A 22,868-nucleotide genomic window follows, 5' to 3' on the forward strand; every position below is an offset into this window, starting at 1 on the left:
TGAATCTTAAAATGCAAGAACAATCTTTTACTCTACTTTAAAAAAAGGATTTTATGGGCCAGCGCCATGGCTCACTTGGTTAATCCTATGCCTGCGGCACCAGCATCCCATATGGGCGCCAGGTTCTAGTCCCGGTTGCTTCTCTTCCAGTCCAGCTCTCTGCTATGGCCCGGGAGGGCAGTGGAGGATGGCCCAAATCCTTGGGTGCCTGTACCCACATGGGAGACCAGGAAGAGGCACCTGGCTCCTGGCTTCGGATCAGCGCAGCGCCAGCCATAGCGGCCATTTGGGGAGTGAACCAACGAAGGAAGACCTTTCTCTCTGTCTCTCTCACTGTCTATGAATCTACCTGTCAAATAAATTAAAAAAAAAAAAACATTAAAAAAAAAGGATTTTGTTTATGTGAGAGGTAGAATTACAGACAGAAAAGTCTTCCATCTGCTGGTTCACCCCCCAAATGGCCCCAATGGCCAGAGCTGAGTCAATCCATCTGAAGCCAGGAGCCAGGAGCTTCTTCTGGGTTTCCCACACAGCTGCAAGAGCCCAAGCATTTGGGCCACTTTCCACTGCTTTCCCAGGCCACAAGCAAAGAGCTGGATCAGAATGGGAGCAGCTTGGATACAAACTTGCACCCTTAAGGGCATCCCGGCTTAGCCTACTATGCCACAGTGCCCTTCTCCACATTCTGCATCCTAGTTTTACAGAGCTTGGCTCCAAGGCCCTAGATACCATGTGCCCTATAGCTCTGCTGAGTTCAGTTCACCCAGGAGCTCACCTGAGTTGTAGCGTTATCCCTATAGTTTGGCCAGACTGGAGGTACTGCTGGTAATTCTACAGTTCTGATAATTTAGAAGTAACCCTACTCTCACAAGTCCACGAGACATCCCCTAAAGGAATGTGGGATGGGGGAATCTCTTTTCTCCATAGATTTTGAAATCTAAGTAGCTCCACAGTTTCAGATCTTACATTAAGTCTTTTATGTACTTTGAGTTGATTTTTTTATTGTGTGAATTAGGGGCTCAGTTTTATTCTTATGCATGTAGTTTTCCAAGCACGGTTTATTAAACAGCGTTCTTTGCTCATTGTATGTTGTTGATTCTTTTGTCAAAAATCAACCATTGAGTTTATTTCTGAGTTTTCTATTATGTTTCATAGTTTATCTATTTTTTCACCAGTATCATGCATTTTGAGTATAATAGCTCTATTATACAGTGTTAAAACAGGCACTGTTGGCTGGCACCGCGTCTCACTAGGCTAATCCTCCGCCTTGCGGCGCTGGCACACCGGGTTCTAGTCCCGGTCGGGGCGCCAGATTCTGTCCCGGTTGCCCCTCTTCCAGGCCAGCTCTCTGCTGTGGCCCGGGAGTGCAGTGGAGGATGGCCCAAGTCCTTGGCCCTGCACCCCATGGGAGACCAGGAGAAGTACCTGGCTCCTGCCATCGGATCAGCGCGGTGCGCCGGCCACAGTGCAGCAGCCATTGGAGGGTGAACCAACGGCAAAGGAAGACCTTTCTCTTTGTCTGTCTCACTGTCCACTCTGCCTGTCCAAAAAAAAAAAAAAACAAAAAAAAAAAAAAAAACAAAAACAAAAAAAAACAAAAGGCACTGTTATTCCAGTTTTCTAGGGGTTTTTGCCTCAAAAATGCTTTGGCTATTTAGGATCTTTCTGGGTTCCTTATGAATTTTAAGATTGTTTTTTTCAATTTTCTTGTGAAAAAGTACATTGGAATTTTTGTAGGAATTGCATAGACTCTGGGGGTCACTTTGGGTAGTCTAGGCATTTAAACAGTATTAATTCTTCTAGTCTATGAGCATGGGATATTTTTATATTTATTTGTGTCTTCAATATTTTATAATTTTCAATGTACAAAATTTTCAACTTCTTGATTGAGTTTATTCCTAAATAATTATTTTATTTTATTTTTATTAGAAATAGAATTGTTTCCTTAATTTTTCTTCAACTCACTCATTGTTAGTATATAGAAATAATGTTTTTGAAAGTTTATTTTGTAACCTAAAACTTTACTGATTGGTTTATATTATCGGTGGAGTCTTTAGCAATTTCAATATATAAATTCATGTCATCAATAAACATAGACATCTCCACTTCTTCCTTTGATACATGAATGCAATTTCTTTATTCCCCTTAGTTGCTCTGGCTAGGACTTTGATTAGAAGTTGTGAGAGTGGATATCTGTTTAACGTAGTATGACTTAACAGTATTTTATCTTTAGTCTTTCAAACAGCTTTATTTCCCCAGATGTCCTGATCTACTTAAGTAAAGGTCATGAAAACGAAGTATACAGCATATATTTTCTTTATTCATTTATAATATGATTGTTTCCCAAAAGTTTGTAAACATAGTTAGAAATCCAGTAGTCACACTAAATTCCAGAGTTAAAACTATCTGAAATTTAAAGACAAATGAAGGCAGAAAACAGCTAATGAAGAGGTAATGTAGATACTAGACATGTCATGCACCAGAACCTAAATATTCATGAACTCTGTAAAACTGAGGAGCATGAAACTGTTGAGATATGCTCTCTATTGCATTTTGCTGGAGGCCACATTCATATATTTGAATATAGACAAAGCTTGAAGTATATCAGAAAACAGACTGTATAGTGTATTTTCAAGCAGATAGATTAAGGAATGAAAACCTTCATGGTGGAGATGTAAAAATAATTAAAGAACTGTTAAAGATTACACTGTTGAGATGAATGACCCTAGTTCTCTATAAAAATTTTGAAAATAAAGAGAAAAATCACAGAAAGAAGGAATAAAGTGAGATTGAGAAAATATTCAAAAATAATTTTCAGGCAGTATATCTTAGAATCAACACTTAAAATACTCTAAATGTAAGATACATAAGTATCCCACAGATAAAACTATATATGTATGTTTCTCTTTCTTTGATATATGTCTCTGTATGTCAGTGCTATATAGTCTTAGTGTGAAATACAGTAGGATTTGGATATTCTTGACCATTTGTTTTAGCATTTAAATTTTAAGATCAACTTGTCAAGTACTAGGGCAAACCTTGAGGGAGTTTTAATTGGAACTCCCTGATTTTTACATCAGAATTTACATCTTTGTGATGCACAGCATTCCCAGCCATAGAAAATATATTCTGAGTGTTCATTTATGTCATTAAGTAGTGATTGGTAATTTATCATAAAATATATTGCCATATGTTTTGCTTATTTCCAAGAAGAATCATTACAAATTTCACCAGCAAAAAATAAAGCCACCTAATTCAGTTTATAAGGCTAATATAATCTTGATACCTCTCCTGGACATTCCAAGTCAGAAAGGTCTCATATTATTTTTAGTTAGGAACATAGAGGCAAAAATTTTAAATATTAGTAAGTTGAATATAATATTACTTACTTTTAAATTATTAGTGGCTTCTTCATTGAATATAAGGATCTATTAAAATATTATGCCACTCTTGGATTAAAAGATAAAAGTAACGATTATTTCAATTGATGTACATTAAGTTGCTTCTAGTCATTCATTGTTATAAATACCAATTAATCACCAATATTGGATATACATCATCTGTTAGTTTCCTTAGGAAGATTTTCCAAAGTGTATGTGAGTTCTAAACTTATAGTATTAAAATTTGAGTCCAACAACTTTTTCTATGAAGAGCCAGATACCAGTGTTATAGGCTTGTGGGTCAAGAAACAAAACTGAAGTTATTTTGTAGGTACTTCTTTTTGTAATTTTATTTAAGGTATACAGATTTTATGTATTTCATATATACAGATTCGGGAACATAATGATACTTCCATTCTACCCTTTATCCTGTACATGTTCCCACCCTTTTTCTTCTCCCTCTCCTATTCCCACTCTAAATTTTTACAAAGATCTATTTTCAGTTTACTTTACTCTCCTAAGATTAACCCTACACTAAGTAAAATGTTCTACAAATAATAAAAAGAAAAAAACACTGTTTCTCAATAGTTGAGACAAGGGCTGTAAACAATCATTGAATCTCAAAATGTCAATATCACTCGTATACATTACCTTTTAGGTACCCTATTAATTGCCATAGATCAAGGAAAACATAGACTGCTCTATTTCACTAACTTAATGGTTTCCAGTTGCATCTATTTTGTTGCACACGACAGGTACACAAGGTAAGTTAAAGGTTGTGGACTTAGATGTTTGATCCATTTTGAATTGATTTTCTACAAGGCATAAAGTAAAGGTCTTGTTTCATATTTTTGCATGTGGAATTCCAATTTTCCCTGTCCTTTCTCCAGGGATTGATTTTAGTTCCTTTATCAAAGATTAGTTTATTGTAAATGAGTGGATTCTGTTCTGTTCCATTAGTATACATATCTATTTTTGTGCCTGTACCAAGCTGTTTTGATTAAAACTGCCCTGTAGTATGTCTTGAAACCTGGTATTGTGGTATCTCTGGTTTTATTTTTGTTGTATAAGATTGCTTCAGCTATTCAGGTTCTCTTGTTTCCTTGTAAATTTTAGTATCATTTTTTCTAGATCTGAGAAGAATATCCTTAGTATTTTGATTGGGCTTGCAATGAATCTATAAATTGTTGTCAATAGTATAGACATTTTGATATTAATTTTTCCAGTCCATGAACATGGAAGTTTATTCCTTTTTTGTGTGTCTTCTTGAATTTCTTTCTTTAATGTTTTATAATTTTCATTGTGGAGATCTTTGACCTCCTTGTTTAAATTTATTCCAAGGTATTTAATTTTTTTGTAGCTTTTGTAAATGGGATTGACATTAGAAGTTCTTTCTCAGCCATGAATTGTTTGTGTAAACAAATACTGTTTTTGTGTGTTAATTCTATATCCTGCCACTTTAGCAAACTCTTCTGTGAGTTCCATTAGTCTCTTAGTGAAGTCTTTTATTTTCTATATATACAGAATCATGTCATCCGCAAATAGGGATAGTCTGACTATTCAGGCACATTTAGGACAGTCTGACTACCTCCTTTCTGATTGCATCACTTTGATTTCTTTTTCTTGCCTAATGGCTCTGGCTAAAACATCCAGGACTTTATTCAGTACAATGGTGAGAGTGGGTATTCTTGTTTGGTCACAGATCTTAAAGTGATTGCTTCCAAATTTTCTCCATTCAATAAATTGCTGGATGTGGGTTTCTTATAAATTGACTTGATTGTATCAAGGAATGTTCCTCCTACACCCAGTTTATTTAAGGTTTTCATCATGAAATGATTTTTTATTTTATAAAATTCTGTCTCTGAATCTATTAAGATAATCACATGGTTTTTATTCTTCAGTATGTTAATGTGATATATCACATTGATTGGTTTGCATATGTTAATGTGATATATCACATTGATTGGTTTGCATATGTTGAACCATCCCTGCATGCCGCCTAGTTGGTCTGGGTAAATGAACTTTCTGATGTGTTGTTGGATTTGATTAGCTAGTTTTTTATTGAGGATTTTTGCATCTGTGTTCAAAAGGCAGATTGATCTATAGATCTCTCCCTGTGTTTATCTTTTTGGGGTTTAGCAATTAATGTGATGCTGGCTTCATAGAAGGAGTTTGGGAGGATTCCCTCCTTTTCATTTGTTTTGAATAGCTTGAGAAGAATTGGAATTAGTTTTTCATAAGTCTGGTAGAATTCAGCAGAGAAGCCAAATGATCCTGGGCTTTGCTTTGTTGGGAGGGTCTTTATTATTAAGTCAATCTCTGACTGGATTATTGATCTATATAGGTTTTCTCCATCTTCATGACTATTTTGGTAGACTGTATGTTTCCAAGAATCTACCCATTTCTTCTAGGTTTTCCAGTTTGTTGGCATAGAACTCTTTGTAGTAATTCCTGATGATTCTTTTTATTTGTGTGGTATCTGTTGTTACATTTCCTTTATCATCTCTGATTTTATTGATTTGGATCTCCCTCTTTTTTTTGTTAGTTGGGCCAATGGTGTATTAATTTTGTTTATTTTTTCAAAAAACAAGCTCTTCATTTCACTGATTTTTTGTATTTTTGTTTCAATTTTATATTTTTCTCTAATTTTAATTATTTCCTCCTAATTTTGGGTTTGATTTGTTGCTGTTTTATAGATCCTTGAGATGTATTGATAATTCATTTATTTTGGTGCCTTTCCAATTTCTTAATATAGAGACCAATTGCTGTAAATTTCTACATTGCTTTTGCTGTATCCCATAAGTTTTCATTTGTTGTATTGTCATCTTTGTTTCTGAAAAATTTTTGATTTCTCTGACCACTGTATATTTCAGAGTATGTTGTTGAGAGCAATGTATTTGCATATATTTTATGGGTCCTTGAGTTGATAATTTCCAGCTTCATTCCATTGTTATCAGAAAAGATGCATAGTATGATTTCAGTTTTTTTGAATTTGCTGAGACTTGATTTATGGTCTAGCATGTGGTCAATTCTAGATAAAGTTCCATGCACTGATAAAAAGAGTGTGTATTCTGCAACTGTAGGATGAAAAGTTCTCTATGTATCAGTTAGGTCCATTTGGTCCACAGCGTCAATTAGCTCTGTTTTTTCTTTGTTGATTTTCTGTCTTGTTTTTCTGTCCATTGATGAAAGTGGTGGTGAAGTCCCCATTACTATTGTGTTGGAGTCTGTGTCTCCCTTTATATCCAGTCACATTTGTTTTAAATAGCCAGGCTCCTTGGCATTGGGCTCATATTCATTTATTATGGTCACATCTTCCTGTTGAATTGATTCCATAATCATTACATATTGTCTTTGTCTTTGTCTCTTTTAACAGTTTTTGTGTTAAAATCTATTTTGTCTGATATTGAGATGGCTACACCTGTTCTTAGTGTCTTTCAGTTAGCTTTGAATACCTTTTTCTATCCTTTCACCTTGTCTGCATGTATCTTTGTTGGTGAGATGTGTTTCTTGTTGGTGGCAAATAGATGGGTCTTCTTTTTTAATCCATTGAGCCAACCTCTATCTTTTGATTAGAGAATTTACATTCAAGATTACTATTGATAAGTAATGACTTGGCCCTGCCATTTTTTTGTTAATATTCCTATTGTTTTCTTTGGATTTCCTTTGTACTTTTACTGGGAGATTTTTCTGCCTTCACTTTCTTTCATGGTGATGACTATCTTTCTCTGTTTCTGTGTGTAGCACATCATTAAGCATCTTTTCTTTTTATTATTTAATGAGCATAAATTTCCAAAGTACAGCTTATGGATTACAATAGCTTCCTCCCCCCCCCATAACTTCCCTCCCACCCACAATGCTCCCCTCTCCCACTCCCTCTCCCCTTCCCCTTCACATCACGATTAATTTTCAATTATCTTTATATACAGAGGATCAATTTAGCGTATGTTAAGTAAAGATTTCCACATTTTGCTCCCACACATTAGGCATCTTTATTAAGGCTGGAAGACTGGTGACAAATTTTGTCAATTTCTGTTTGTTATAGAGGATTTTTATTTCACCTTCATTCGTAAGTAAGAGCTTTTTCTGGGTATAGTTCTGGGTTGACAGGTTTTTTTTTTTTTTCTCTTAAGACTTGGACTATGTTTCTGCATTCTCTCCTAACCTTAGGGTTTCTGATGAGAAATCAGCTATGAGTCCTATTGGAGATCTTTTGAAAGTAATCTGGCATTTCTCTCATACACATTTGAGAATATTTTCTTTATGTTTTACTGTTAAGAATTTGGCTACAATGTGTCACGGTGAAGATATTTTCCTGGTAATGTCTAATAGTAGTTCGATGTGCTTCCTGTACTTGGGGGTCCCTTTCTTTCTCCAGATTAGGGGAGATAATCTAATTATTTATGTTTTAGTTCTGTAATTATTTCACTAAATAGGTCTTCTTTTTTTTTTTAACTTTTATTTAATGAATATAAATTTCCAAAGTACGACTTATGGATTACAATAGCTTCCCCCACATACCGTCCCTCCCACCCACAACCCTCCCCTTTCCCACTCCCTCTCCCCTTCCATTCACATCAAGATTCATTTTCGATTATCTTAATATACAGAAGATCAGCTTAGTATACATTAAGTAAGGATTTCAACAGTTTGCTCCCACACAGAAACATAAAGTGAAGAATAATAGATGATTTTTTTAAATGATGATGAAATCAGATCAGACTTATTGTCATGGTTAATCCCAGTGACAGTCAAGTTGGGAATTGATAATTTCTTTTTTTTTTTTTTACAGAAGATCAGTTTAGTATGCATTAAGTAAAGATTTCAACAGTTTGCACCCCCATAGAAACACAAAGTGAAATATATTGTTTGAGTACTCGTTATAGCACTAAATCTCAATGCACAGCACATTAAGGACAGAGATCCCACATGAGGAGTAAGTGCACAGTGACTCCTGTTGTTGACTTTACCAATTGACACTCCTGTTTATGGCATCAGTAATCTCCCTATGTACCAGTCATGAGTTTCCAAGGCTATGGAAGCCCTCTGAGTTCTCCGACTCTTATCTTGTTTAGACAAGGTCATAGTCAAAGTGGAGGTTCTCTCCTCCCTTCAGAGAAAGGTACTTCCTTCTTTGATGACCTGTTCTTTCCACTGGGATCTCACTCACGGAGATCTTTTGCCAGAGTGTCTTGGCTTTCCATGCCTGAAATACTCTCATGGGCTTTTCAGCCAGATTGGAATCCCTTTAGGGCTGATTCTTAGTCAGTATCCCATAAATCTCCACACTGTTTTTATTTTTTCTAATTTATTACTTTGGTCTGAAAAATATGCAAAGATTTGTCTTCTAGTTCAGATATTATTTATTTTGTCTACCAAGTCTGTTGTTAAGGCTTTCCATTATTTTTTATTTGGTATGTTGAATTCCTCATTTCTAATATTTGATTTTTTCAGAATCTCTATTACATGAGAAAAATTTTCATTTATTTCATGTATGGATTTCTTTAATTCATGGATTTGCTATCATTTCTCCTGAGTAATCCTATGATTATATTTGAATTTGAATTCCATTACAGACATTTCATCAATCTCTTAATTTTCATCTTCACATTCTAGTATTGAAGTGTTGTGTTCCATCACAGGATTGGGGGGGAGTTTCATGTTGTCTTCCTTATTCTTGTTTCTTGAATTTCTGCATTTATTTTGAGGCATTAGTGGAGATATTTGCGTGCAAGTGTTTTTTTTTTTCTTTTTGCCTCTGATGGCTTTTTTTAAAAACTTTTATTTAATGAATATAAATTTCCAAAGTATAGCTTATGGATTACAATGGCTTTTCCCCCACATAACTTCCCTCCCACCTGCAACCCTCCCCTCTCCCGCTCCCTCTCCCCTTCCATTCACATCAAGATTCATTTTCAATTATCTTTATATACAGAAGATCAATTTAGCATATATTAAAGATTTCAACAGTTTGCACCCACATAGAAACACAAAGTGAAAAATACTGTTTGAGTACTAGTATAGCATTAAATCACAATGTACAGCACACTAAGGACAGAGATCCTACATGAGGAGTAAATGCACAGTGACTCCTGTTGTTGACTTAACAAATTGACACTCTTGTTTATGGCATCAGTAATCTCCCTAGGCTCTTGTCATGAGTTGCCAAGGCTATGGAAGCCTTTTGAGTTTGCTGACTCTGATCATATTTAGACAAGGCCATGGTCAAAGTGGAAGTTCTCTCCTCCCTTCAGAGAAAGGTACCTCTTTCTTTGATGACCTGTTCTTTCCACTGGGATCTCACTCGCAGAGATCTTTCATATAGTTTTTTTTGTTTGTTTGTTTGTTTTTGTTTTTGTTTTGCCAGAGTGTCTTGGCTTTCCATGCCTAAAATACTCTCATGGGCTCTTCAGCCACACCCGAATGCCTTAAGGGCTGATTCTGAGGCCAGAGTGCTGTTTAGGACAGCTGCCATTCTATGAGTCTGCTGTGTATCCCGCTTCCCATGTTGGATCGTTCTCTCCCTTTTTTATTCTATCAGTTAGTATTTGCAGACACTAGTCTTGTTTATGTGATCTCTTTGACTCTTAGACCTATCAATATGATCAATTGTGGACATAAATTGATCACTTGGACTAGTGAGATGGCATTGGTACATGCCACCTTGATGGGATTGAATTGGAATCCCTGGTATATTTCTAACTCTACTGTTTGGGGCAAGTCAGCTTGAGCATGTCCCAAATTGTACATCTCCTCCCTCTCTTATTCCCACTCTTATATTTAACAGGGATCACTTTTAAGTTAAATTTAAACACTTAAGAAAAATTGTGTATTAATTACAGAGTTCAACCAATAGTATTAAGTAGAACAGAAAAAAAATACTAAGAGGGATAAAGTATTAAGTTGTTCATCAACAGGACAAGAGCTGATCAAGTCACTGTTTCTCAAAGTGTCCATTTTACTTCAACAGGTTTCCTTTTTGGTGCTTGGTTAGTTGTCACCGATCAGGGAGAACATGTGATATTTGTCCCTTTGGGACTGGCTTATTTCACTTAGCATGATGTGTTCCAGATTCCTCCATTTTGTTGCAAATGACTGGATTTCGTTGTTTTTCACTGCTGTATATTATTCTATAGAGCTTTTATCTTTGAACTATGCCTCTGTGGTTTAGTGGAATGTCTATGTCTAGAGGGCCTGGTCAATGCTCCAGAGCGGGGCAAGTATCCAAGTTAACACCAAAGTTGGGCATGGTAGAATCTTTCTTGTTAATAGAAAAGAGGGTATGATCACCTCCTTTGTACAAGCTGATCAGTGTCCGGTTGTTATTCCACAGTGGATGCAATACTCATCCATGCTGCAGCATGAACTGCACAAAGGATCTGTGCAGTTCTCAATGTGAGCACAGATTCAGTGCAGTGACCCACTCTAGGCAGTCAGGGAGCTCTGAGAGTGTGGACCACACACAGTGATTTCCAGATACCCAGCTACACTATGTCCTCTCATGCAGTCACAGGGCTCTCACAGTCTGAGTACATAGGGCACAGAGGATCTACTCTGCCCCGCTGGCCTGTCCCATCCATGGCGAGACTGAGGCATTCCCAGTCTTCTGCCTGTGGGTGCTACACCTGGGTGTTTAGATTGCCAAAGCCTGAGATATGTTGAGAAGTTGGGGGCACCTCACAGCCCCCTTCAACCCTCCTTTCCAGACTCAAAGTCAGTGGGGGGCTGGCATCGTGGCTCAATAGGCTAATCCTCTGCCTGTGGTGCCGGCACACCGGGTTCTAGTCCCGGTCGGGGCGCCGGATTCAGTCCCAGTTGCTCCTCTTCCAGGCTAGCTCTCTGCTGTGGCCCGGGAATGCAGTGGAGGGTGGCCCAAGTGCTTGGGTCCTGCACCTGCATGGGAGACCAGGAAGAAGCACCTGGCTCCTGCCTTCGGATCAGCGCAGTGCGCCGGCCACAGCACACCGGCCGCAGCGGCCATTGGAGGGTGAACCAACGGCAAAGGAAGACCTTTCTCTCTGTCTCTCTCACTGTCCACTCTGCCTATCAAAAAAAAAAAAAAAAAAAAAAAAAAAAAAAAAAAGAAAAGAAAAGAAAAAGAAAAGAAAAGAAAAAAAAAGAATCAAAGTCAGTGGGGAACACAGACTTTTCCTCTGTCAAAATCTCTGGTTCTCAGACCCACACCTGAGCTGCCACAGCCATGACTGGTGTCAAAATGGCGCCTTTTCTGCACAGCATACAACAGCCTCTGCTGCTAGTGCTGATGTCAGAATGGCTCCTTTTCCCTGCCCATTTCTTGGTTGTGCATCGAAGATGCTGTCTCTGCTATTGCTGTCAAGAATGCTTCTTGTCCCTGCCAGCATGCCTACAAGGCTGCTGCAGCTGCCATTAAAATCCAAGATGGTGCCCTCTCTCTGCCAGTTGCCAGGTGTTGTTGTGGGGGTATTGGGAGAGAGAAACATGCTCCTTTCTTTAGTTGGGGTAGCAGGCACCCTGTGCCCATGGGGCTACAAGACAGTTTTCAAAGACACTGTAGCCTACCAGGATCTCCCTCCAGCAACATCATCAGTGGCACAGGCCAGTGTAGTGTGATCTCACCTTTGTCTCCAAAACTGTTGCTTTCTCTGGCTCGGCTGCTGGGTTGTATATTGTGTCCGTGCTGTTGCTGTGCATCTGTACCTTCTGCACAGGTCCACAGTTTCTGTCATTCATAGATTCTCCACTCCACTGCAATTTTCTCTCTGACTCTCCCCTAAGAATGTACTTTCTCTACATTTTTTTTTACTATTTTCCCCTAACCTAAAGCAGTGCATCCTTTCCTTATTCTGCCACCTTGGAATTGTCCCATAGGTACTTCTATAACTAGAGAGAAAACTAATTTTTTAAGTGTATTGAAGAAATTAAGAATATAATAATCGAGTGCAATTTTGGTAGCACAGGTCTACAAATGTGAAGAACAGAATTCTTTTGAGGGGATAACATTGCACTTAATTAGGGCTGAAAGCTAATATTCCCTATCATGAAAAATCTACAACTGCCTTGTTACTTCTGATCTACAATGAGATTTTACATATTTCACCTTTGCAAATGTCTTTCCACATACATAGGTACTGCCAAATACTGATATCAGTCCATGAGCATATGGTTTTAATTGAGCATATTCACAGATTGTAAGGCATTTTTAGAATTCTGTTAGCTAAAAGGCTAGAATGCCTTTTAGCATGTCATTACATTGCAAATCACTTCCAATTAAAGTTCCTCAATTGCACAGTTAAATGGATTTTGGAATATGGAAATTTCCTTTGCACTTGCATAGAGGTCTGAAAAACATTACTGTAGTTTGAAATTAGAAAATGTATCGCTAGGAACTTGTATAGGAAAGGAGATATCACTTTTTTTTTTAACTTTTGACAGTGCAGGCCTGATGTTACTTGCAATTCAAAAAATGTTAGTTCTCATTGAAATGACTTTATCACAGTATGTTTCACATATAAGTATCACATATAAGGACTGTTTAGTCTTGTAATTTTAGCTTGAAACATTTTCAAGTCTACAGCAAAAGCTAATTTCCAAAGCCATTCAGAGTTCATTAATAGAGGTTGAGCCTGGTTTTTCCAACCTTTTAAAAATGTTGCAACTATTCTTGAGAACTGTACAAATGCAGGCTAGATATGGCCCATGGACCGGTTTGCTGACACTTGCTCTACCAATCCATAGCTGAATGTAAATACTTGTTTCCCCAAAACTTTGCAGCCAGTAAATATTAACTTTCAAAACCATATCCAAATTGAAAATGACATTTTTCACTTTGCATTTATTTGAATACTAACATAAAATATCTTTCCATGATTATAGTCCATTTATATTTATTTCTTCATTGTAACCTAGCTGTTCATTGTCTATCCATTTTCATTGCAATAAAATATTCATTTCCACATTCTGTATACTGAAAGGAATTAGTGGCTTTACCTACTTGTTCATTACTATTTTTCCATAGCTTTCTCTCTCGCATCCTATTCCCCTTCCATATTGAAAGACTTGTCATTGCCTGAGAGATTTGTCTTCTCAAGCTTTTTTCAATATATACACCAGATATAATTCATTCTCTCTAACTTTTTCTCCCTTTTCCGTCCTAGTATAATACTTACTCATCCTATAAGAATCAAATCAAGGATTATTTCCTCCTCTTTGGGTCCACTCTGTGAATATATCTGCCATAAAACTGATATTACTTTTATGTAATTAGCTATTGGTTTAGTGGTCTGTCTCTCCATGGAGCTCCCAGCTTGTTGAGACATGATACTATAATTGATCTCTATCTTCCAGAACAGGGCCTGGTATTTAGTAGATACTGATGGAATTCAAAATAATAATAATAGTATTAATACTAACAAATATGTACAATATACATAAAAATGCACGTCTGTAATAATAATCCTGAAGATGCTCCCTCAGATATCAAAATCTCACCAAAGAAAGCTAGCAACTAAGGTTTTTATTCCCTGCAAAACCAAGTATGTCAGTTGCTGTATGAAAAACTTGAATTTTCTCCTTAAGGCATAAAATAATTTATTTAAGTCACTGCCTTTGGTTAGAGCTGTAATCTCTAAATCAGAAAAAAAATTATATGAGAAAACTGAAAAATTAATTAGAAAAATTATTCCTCTGCATTGTCTATTTTGTAATCTGAACATTGTTTCTTTCGGAGTCTTCTTTGTAACTTGCCCACAGATCATTTTGGATTAATCTTTTATTTTGCTTTATTTCCAAAGGATATCCATTACCTTGCACTAGATAAGGGTGAATTGGCACTAGCTGAAGTGGCAAGAAAAAGAGCTAGTGACATTGATGCAGAATCAATAACCTCTGGAGTTGGTAAGCATTAATGTTGGTTTTTTAAGTACTTTTTGTTTTAATCAATACTCAGTGTTATTTCTATTTACGTTTGTAGGGCATGGTTGGTTAATTTAAATTATCTTCTTTGTATAGACAGTGCCTTTTTTAAAAAAAAAGACTTAAGCCTTGAAAAATAGTATAATATTGATATACAGGTTAGAACTGATAAATCGTTCTTTTCTTAAGGTTTTTGAAAAGGAATTAATTACCATCAGTGCTGTTATTAAAATTAATATATAAATCTATATAATCATTTATATACATAGGCATGTCATATCAAAAGAATTCTCTTTTATCAAAGTTTCTCACATGGGACTTTGGGTTTGATGGGTATTTTGTTTTTATTTGGAAGCTGCTTGAGTTGTTTTACAGTGTGGTACTCCAAAGAAGACAGATGAAAAGGCCAGACTGAATCTTAAGTACCACTTATACTTTTCAATAGAGAAAAATAAGTTATTTATCAACATGAACCTCCTTTTTCTAAACTTGTTTTATCCAATGTCACTAAATCTGTCAGTATTAATACTTGAACACTTCAATTCATATTCTTGGCATTTCTTATTTCTAGATTAGGCAAGGAATCCTCAGGATTTTAAAAGAATTTGTTTCTTTGTGGAACTCCAATGAAACAAATAAGTTTAATAAGATTTTCACTTTGTACCCTTTTTTAAAATTTACATTCTTATTTACTTATTTATTTAATGTAAAAGGCAGAGTCACAGAGAGAGATCATCCATCTGCTGGTTTACTTCCAAAATGGCTGCAACAGCATGGACTAGGTCAGGCCAAAGCCAGGAACCTAGAACTCTCTCCAGGCCTCTCACATGGGTGGCAGGGACCTAAGCACTTGGGCCATCTGCTGCTGCTTTCCCAGGTGCCCTAACAGGGAGCTGGATTGGTAGTGGAGCAGTCAGGACCTAAACCAGCGCTAATATGGGATGCTGGTGTTGTAGGCGGTGGCTTAACCTGGCTGTGCCACAGTGCTGGCCACATGCTTCTTGAAAATATCAAAGCAAACCTTTCCATTAGATAAATCATCTTGTGCTCTGTTTTTGTAATTCTGCTTACAGCCAAAGGGACAAATTAGGAGCTTTTCACTGACATTACCATTGTAGAAGCTAGTCTTCAAAGTAATCCTGAAGGACTCAACACCTTACCACAAGGCAGCTCTAAGCCTAAACACCTGGGCTGACAATTACTTAACAGAAAGAAAGTTCCATTTTCCTCCCCATAAACTGAAAGAGTTCCAAATTGAATCCAAGTGGTGTACAGATGACCTTCAAATCTTTATTCCTAAAACAAAGATTATTCATGGAGCCAGCATTGCTGCTTAGCTTGTTGACCTGGCTCCTGCAATGCTGGCATCCATATGGGCCCCCTTTCAAGTCCTGGCTGCTTCACTTCCTATTCAGCTCCCTACTAATGTGCCTGGGAAAGCAGTGAAGGATAGTTTAAGTCCTTGGGCCCCTGCACCAACGTGGGAGACCCTGTTAGGATTCTGGGCTCCTGGATTCAGAAAGGCCTAGCTCCAGATGTTATAGCCATTTGGGGACTGAACCAGGAGATGGAAGATCTATTTTTCCCTCTCTCTGTAACTGCCTTTCAAATAAATAAATATTTTATAAAGATTACTTGTTACTGAAACCATATTAGGGAAGCATAACTTTAGTTGATCTGTCACCAGATCTTATTACTTGCTAATGATATTGATGTGCCTCTTCATGTTAATAATTAATAATATTTAATGAATGCTCATTTGGACAAGACACTATTCTAATTTACAGATACTGGCTAATGTAATCCCCTCCACAACTCTGTGTGTTAGGTATAATTTATATGTGTTACGATAAGTCACTTTTAACTAAATAATGAAACCATACCATGTTCAAAGGAATTATGATATGTGACAGGAATACAAGTGTCTTTCATCCCTGTCCATCTGCTAATTTAGAAAAACACACTAGATTAATTCAGAACTAATTTTCTGGTGATTTCCCTTAGTTATTCTTTTCCATTGAGGCAGGGGTAGGAAGCATTTATACTGCCAGGGGCCATTTGGAGACTTATAACATCATTTATGGGCCACATAAAATTATCAGCTTAAAAAGTAGGGTACTCTAGATTCATTGAATTTCTAGTCCCACCTGGGGTTGCCTTGCAGGGCCCAACCAAATTATTTTGGAGGCCTTTTATGACCTATGGACTGGAGGTTCCCCCTTCCTGTACTAGGTTATCAGATAAAATGAAGATCATCTTTGCATTATAAAGCCATTTAAAGTTAGTAAGGGTGAAAGCTAATGTAAAGAGATTATCCTGAAACTTCAAAAAAAAAAAAATGAAGAAACTCTACTCTTCCTCAAATGCATCTTGTGCCTCTGTATTCTCTGATCAGGTACTGTGGCTAGTTGTTAATTCCTAGCCCAAAAGCTGGTGGTTCCTTCTTTGAGCCCTGACTCCTATCTAGGAAGTATCTTTCTGTTGAACTCCTATGATTCTGATTTTCTCTGCTTCATTTCACAGACTTAGCCTTTGACCTAGAATACTTCCCCTCGACACAGACACTATTCTATAACCATTTAGATTGATATTCTGCTCCATTTTTGTTTGGAAAACTGAGTGACTAACAATTCCAAATGGAAGCAGGAAAAGAGTCTAGTTCCCTCATGGTGGTTTTATGCCTTCCCATGATGCTCTTCATTGCAGCCCACATCACACTGGGGACCAAAGCCAGTTTTTCTCATATTCCTCAATTCAATTATTTTCTCAAAGCAGAAGATGATTAAAATTTTGGCTTTCAAAGAAGTTCTTTGATGTAAGCAAGAGACCAAATCATGTAAGACATCAAAAGAGTACTTCAATGCTTACCTAGCAGGGGAGGTACCATTATCACAATGGTGGTTTTCCCAGGGTGAGGCTTAACTATTGCACTCTCTGGATGTGCTGACCCCTGTGATTTCCCCAAATGTGGGAAACTTGACTGCATAACGTATGTTAGAAGGAGACTACATTTGCACTCTCCCCTAAAATAAGCAAAAAAATAATACTTCAGCAGTAGGTCAATCTACATGGGAGAATCCACAAGTAAGTATTACACATAGTTTCTGTAAACACAGTTAAAAGCAAGAGTTTCCAAAAGAAAAGTTGAATGATGCTACTTGGAACAAATAGGTAATTTTAAGCTATTTCTTAATTTACATACATGAAAAACCAAATAGTATATATTACCAGGACTCCAAAAGTCCTCCTTCAGAAACTGTTTCTCAAGATACCATATTTCTAGCCCAATATCCAGACTTAAAATATTATAGATTATTTGGCCTTTTTTCTCACTTTAAGTAAAGAGAATGATACATATATTCTTTTGTAATTTGCTCCTTTTTCTCAACATTATGACATGCATATTTTACATGTAGTTGTAACTCACTAATGCTAAATAACAGTATTTTGTTTGAATATAAACTATTCATTTTATTTATGATAAATTAGGTTGTTTCAAGCTTGGACTACTGTGAGTAGTATTCTATATGTTAATGGACATAGAAACATAGATCTACTGAGTTTGTGCTCAGAAGTGGCATTCCTGTCAAAGAGGATATGTATTTGTTCAGCATTAGTAGCTCCTTCCAGTTTTCCATAATACTTCTCATAATGGGCTTTCTTATAAGCAGTAAACAATAATTCCAGTTTGGTTAAAATGAAAAAGAAAGACAATACCAAGCATCAGTGAGGGCAGGCCAATCTTGTAAAGACACTATACTTATGTATGTTAGTATAATTTTTTACTATTTCTGGACTCTGTTCTATTTCATTAGTCTGCTTGTATTTGTATAAATATCTCACTGCTTTAAGCAACCCTGACTTTAAATCTTGGTGTCTGTTAATCTCGTTCTGTTCTTCTTTAAGATGGCCCTAAATGTTCTTGGTGCTTTACATTTCTTTATAAATTTCAAAATCAACCTGACTGCTGCTCAAGAAAAAAAAAATGGAGATGACTTGAAATTCTGGATGGAATTCCATTTAATATGTAGACAAATTGGGCTGAATTTATTTCTTTATAATACTGACTTTTCCAATCCATGATATAACCTCCACTTATTTAAGCCTTTTTTCTTTAAAAATTTTTATAGTTGTCATGGTAGTGATCTTATACATCTTTCCTTAATTTCATCTTAAGTATTACTTTTTCTGCCTTATATAGGGTAACTTTATTTTTAAATTTTACTTTGTGTTTATTTATGGTGTATTCATAATTGGTTGTTGTATACTGACCTTATATCCAACTACAGTGCTAAATTTACTATTAATGTTAATTGTAGATTGCTCTGATCATGTCCTCTAAAAATATGGACAATTTAATTTTCTTTCATTCCAAATCCAGTGCTTTTTTTAAAATTATTATTTGAAAGGCACAGTTACAGAAAGGAAGAGAGAGAGATGTTCAATAAACACTTCTTATTTATGATGTATTTTATATATTTCTGAATTTGATTTTAAAATTTGTGATTTTATAGAGCCGGCGCCGTGGCTCAATAGGCTAATCCTCCGCCTTGCGGCGCCGGCACACCGGGTTCTAGTCCCGGTTGGGGCGCCGGATTCTGTCCCGGTTGCCCCTCTTCCAGGCCAGCTCTCTGCTATGGCCAGGGAGTGCAGTGGAGGATGGCCCAGGTGCTTGGGCCCTGCACCCCATGGGAGACCAGGAAAAGCACCTGGCTCCTGGCTCCTGCCAGGATCAGCGCGGTGCGCCGGCTGCAGCGGCGGCCATTGGAGGGTGAACCAACGGCAAAGGAAGACCTTTCTCTCTCTGTCTCTCTCTCACTGTCCACTCTGCCTGTCAAAAAAAAAAAAAAAAAAAAAAAAAAAATTTGTGATTTTATGTTCATGAGAGATTGGTCTATAATTTTCCTTTAGTCTTACAGCAAGGTTTTGATAATGTGAACGTTAGGTGGACCTCATGGCTGAATGTCTCAAATTTTGGAAAGGACAGATTTGGACATGTACTACTTTGTAATCTAGTTATTTACAATATGGCACATATAACACTGTTCCTCCAATATAAAAAACATTACATTAATTTGTGTCAATATGAATATTTTGATTGTGTTATTGTACAAAACTTTTCTAAAATGCTACCATTAGAGGAAACTGGGAAAAGAAAACATGAAATCTATATTTCTTACAATTAAATATGAATCTATAGTTTTCAGAATTGTGACAATTTTTATAGTAATATGGTATTCTCCATTAAGAATGATGAGAAACATTTCATTTCATCCTCACAGATTAGCTCTGAAATAGAAACTAGGCTGTAGGTGAATTTTTATATGGATAATGGAATAGGTTGAAATTTAAGAATTGAGAGCCACTGCTCTAAAGCAATTCTAATTGGGTTCCTCAGTACAGTAGTTCCGTACTCTACAAAATAAACTTTGTATGGCCACTCCCAGGAAATAGTAATACTAGTAAATATCCTAGACAATTTCTGATTCAACTGAAACAGTTTCAGAAGTTCAAAAGAAAATTATTTGTATTAGTATTTCTTTTTTTTTGTGGTCAGAATTATTGCAAATAAAATACTTTATTTTTTTTAACTTTTATTTAATGAATATAAATTTCCAAAGTACGATTTGTGGATTACAGTGGCTTCCCCCCCATACCGTCCCTCCCACCCACAACCCTCCCCTTTCCCACTCCCTCTCCCCTTCCATTCACATCAAGATTCATTTTCGATTATCTTAATATACAGAAGATCAGCTTAGTATTTCTAAAAAAAAAAAATACTATAAAAAGGCCGGCGCCACGGCTCACTTGGCTAATCCTCCGCCTGAGGCGCTGGCACCCTGGGTTTTAGTCCCAGTTGCTCCTCTTCCAGTCCAGCTCTCTGCTGTGGCCCGAGAAGGCAGTGGAGGATGGCCCAAGTGCTTGAGCCCTGCACCTTCATGGGAGACCAGGAGGAAGCACTTGGCTCCTGGCTTAAGATCAGCACAGCACACTGGCTGCAGCGGCCATTTGGGGAGTGAACCAATGGAAGGAACACCTTTCTCTCTCTTTCTCTCTCTCTCTCTCTCATCTCTTACCGTCTAACTCTGCCTGTCCAAAAAAAATATATATATATATACACACACACACACACACACACACACACACACACTGTAAAAGGCCGGCGCTGCGGCTCAATAGGCTAATCCTCCACCTAGCGGCGCCGGCACACCACGTTCTAGTCCCGGTCGGGGTACCGGATTTCTATTCCGGTTGCCCCTCTTCCAGGCCAGCTCTCTGCTGTGGCCAGGGAGTGCAGTGGAGGATGGCCCAAGTGCTTGGGCCCTGCACCCCATGGGAGACCAGGAGAAGCACCTGGCTCCTGCTTTTGGATCAGCGCGGTGCACCAGCCCCAGCGCACCAGCCGTGGCGGCCATTGGAGGGTGAACCAACGGCAAAGGAAGACCTTTCTCTCTGTCTCTCTCACTATCCACTCTGCCTGTCAAAAAAAAAAAAAAGAATATGTATATATATACTGTAAAAAGCCACAGAACCCTCATCTCTGTCCATTTCATGCATTAGCTCTAACTTTTCATGGAACTAAATATTTTTAGAATTCACTTTGTGAAAAATACAGTTAAAACACATAACAATAATTCATAGAGGCACAGAATTCATGCATTTATACTACTGTTACGTAAAAAATTCCTGTTAACTGCCCTAACAAGAGATGTTAAATGGAACCCAGAAGGTTGGAATGAGAGAATGGTTGATGGTAACTTGAAGCTAAATAAAGACATAAAGATTTCCAGTAAAGGTAAATACTCAGCAAATATAAAAACCAGTTTTACTATAATATTGGTTTGTAACTCCACTTTTTACTTTCAATCAAGAATTAAAATAAAAATGCATAAAAATAATTATAAACCTATGTGAGTAGGTGACAATGTATAAAGATATAATTTATGGTATCAGTAACATAAAATAGGGGGCTAAAGAAAACACTGTATAAGAATATAGTTTTGGGGGTCCACCCTGTGGTTCAGTGGATAAAGCTGCTGTCTGCAGCATGCTTCAAGTCCTGCCTGCTCCACTTCCAACCTAGTCTAGCTCTCTGTTAACATGCATGGGAAAGCAGCGGAGGGGATTTCCCAAGCACTTGGGCCTCTGCACCCATGTGGGAGACTGGAGGAAGCTCCTGGCTTTGGCCTAACCCAGTCCTGACCATTGTGGCCATTTGGGGAGTAAACCAGAGGATGCAAGATTCTCTCTCTCTCTCTCTCTCTCTCTCTCTGTAATTCTGCCTTTCAAATAAATAATTTTGAAAGGAATTCCCTAAAAAAAGAATATAGTTTTTGTATAGGATTGAAATTAACTTGGTGTCAGTTCAAATTAGATTTAAAAAAAATGTATTGTTTGAAAGGCAGAGTGACAGAGAGCACATGCTTCCCATCTGCTGTTTTATTCCTCAAATGATCATTCTAACTCTAGAATCTTACTTGTTATCCCCATGATAGTTACAAATAAGGTAACTACAGAACATACCTAAATGGAATGAAAATGTGTCACTACAAGAAAATGAACACAACAGGCAGCAGTAATGGAAGGAAAATGTAATAAAAAGGCCATAAAAACAACTCCCAATAGCAAAACATTAAGTTATTCAGAAAAGCAAGTTGTTCCTTTAAATGTAGTGGACTAAGCTCCCAGTCAACCGCACACACTGCTGAAAGACACTGATCTCAAAATAGCTTAAATAAAAATAGAAGTATGTCATTGGGATCATACGATAAATGCTAGTATGAAAGGGTCACAATTGTACATCCGAAAAGCTGGAACCAGACACTTGAAAGCTGTTTGAACTTGCATCAATGTTCTCTCTCTAAAGACCGTTTTCTTCTTCTCAGATTTTTAAGGTAGGAAGTATAGTTTACCCGTGGAACCCAAACTTTTTTAAGAACAAAATTCATATTACATTAAGACCCGAATAAATGGCCTCGTTACCATAATCACCATTTTAATGATTCTATCTTCAACTAGACTTCTTAGGTTGTGTTTGTGGCAGCAGGGGTGTGGGATGTTGGGCAGTTAATACTTCACAGATGAATTGTGGGAGACAGTTTACAGCCCATAACATGTAGTAGGTTAGCAGAGTTAAAGCATTTAGATCAGCTGCACACAGTGAGAGAACCTTAATGTCTATTATCAGTTTTAAGTTAATTCAGGACCTTTGGAAACCACTGTGACAAATTAAAGAACATGAGAGGTCAAAAATGTGCAAAGAAGAGAATTCTTACTGCTGCACTAGAAAGATTAGAATAACTTGGAAGATTGGATTAAGATGGCAGAGTAGGGAGAGAGCTCGCTGCTGTAGTATAAAAGATAGTTTTTTTAAACTTTTATTTAATGAATATAGATTTCCAAAATACAGCTTATGGATTACAGTGGCTTCCCCCCCTCCCCAATGACTTCCCTCCCACCTGCAACCCTCCCCTTTCCTGCTCTCTCCCCTTCCATTCTTATCAAGATTCATTTTCAATTTTCTTTATATACAGAAGATCAGTTTAGTATACAATAAGTAAAGATTTCAACAGTTTGCACCCCCATAGAAACACA

The 22,868-nt window shown here is 37.2% G+C and overlaps 1 protein-coding gene and 1 non-coding gene across 13 annotated transcripts in view; both read left to right on the forward strand.

Moving 5' to 3' along the window:
• WDPCP (WD repeat containing planar cell polarity effector) overlaps positions 1-22,868 on the forward strand; it is a 321,214-nt gene that overhangs the window by 273,004 nt on the left and 25,342 nt on the right. For all 12 annotated transcript variants that reach the window (XR_016229321.1, XM_051842841.3, XM_051842854.3 and 9 more), the window contains one exon: positions 14,153-14,255. Coding sequence is in view for 11 of the 12 variants with exons in the window: in XM_051842841.3 (XP_051698801.3) it covers positions 14,153-14,255 (103 nt within the window). In the remaining variant the exon portion in view is untranslated. The remainder of the gene's footprint in view (positions 1-14,152; positions 14,256-22,868) is intronic.
• Positions 17,134-17,297, forward strand: LOC127490475 (U1 spliceosomal RNA). Its single transcript, XR_007918422.1, has one exon. It is a non-coding gene; the product is annotated as a U1 spliceosomal RNA (small nuclear RNA).

The sequence above is a fragment of the Oryctolagus cuniculus genome, chromosome 2, assembly GCF_051225735.1.
Source record: "Oryctolagus cuniculus isolate XC-2025 breed Fujian yellow rabbit chromosome 2, ASM5122573v1, whole genome shotgun sequence".
NCBI classification, from domain to species: domain Eukaryota; kingdom Metazoa; phylum Chordata; class Mammalia; order Lagomorpha; family Leporidae; genus Oryctolagus; species Oryctolagus cuniculus.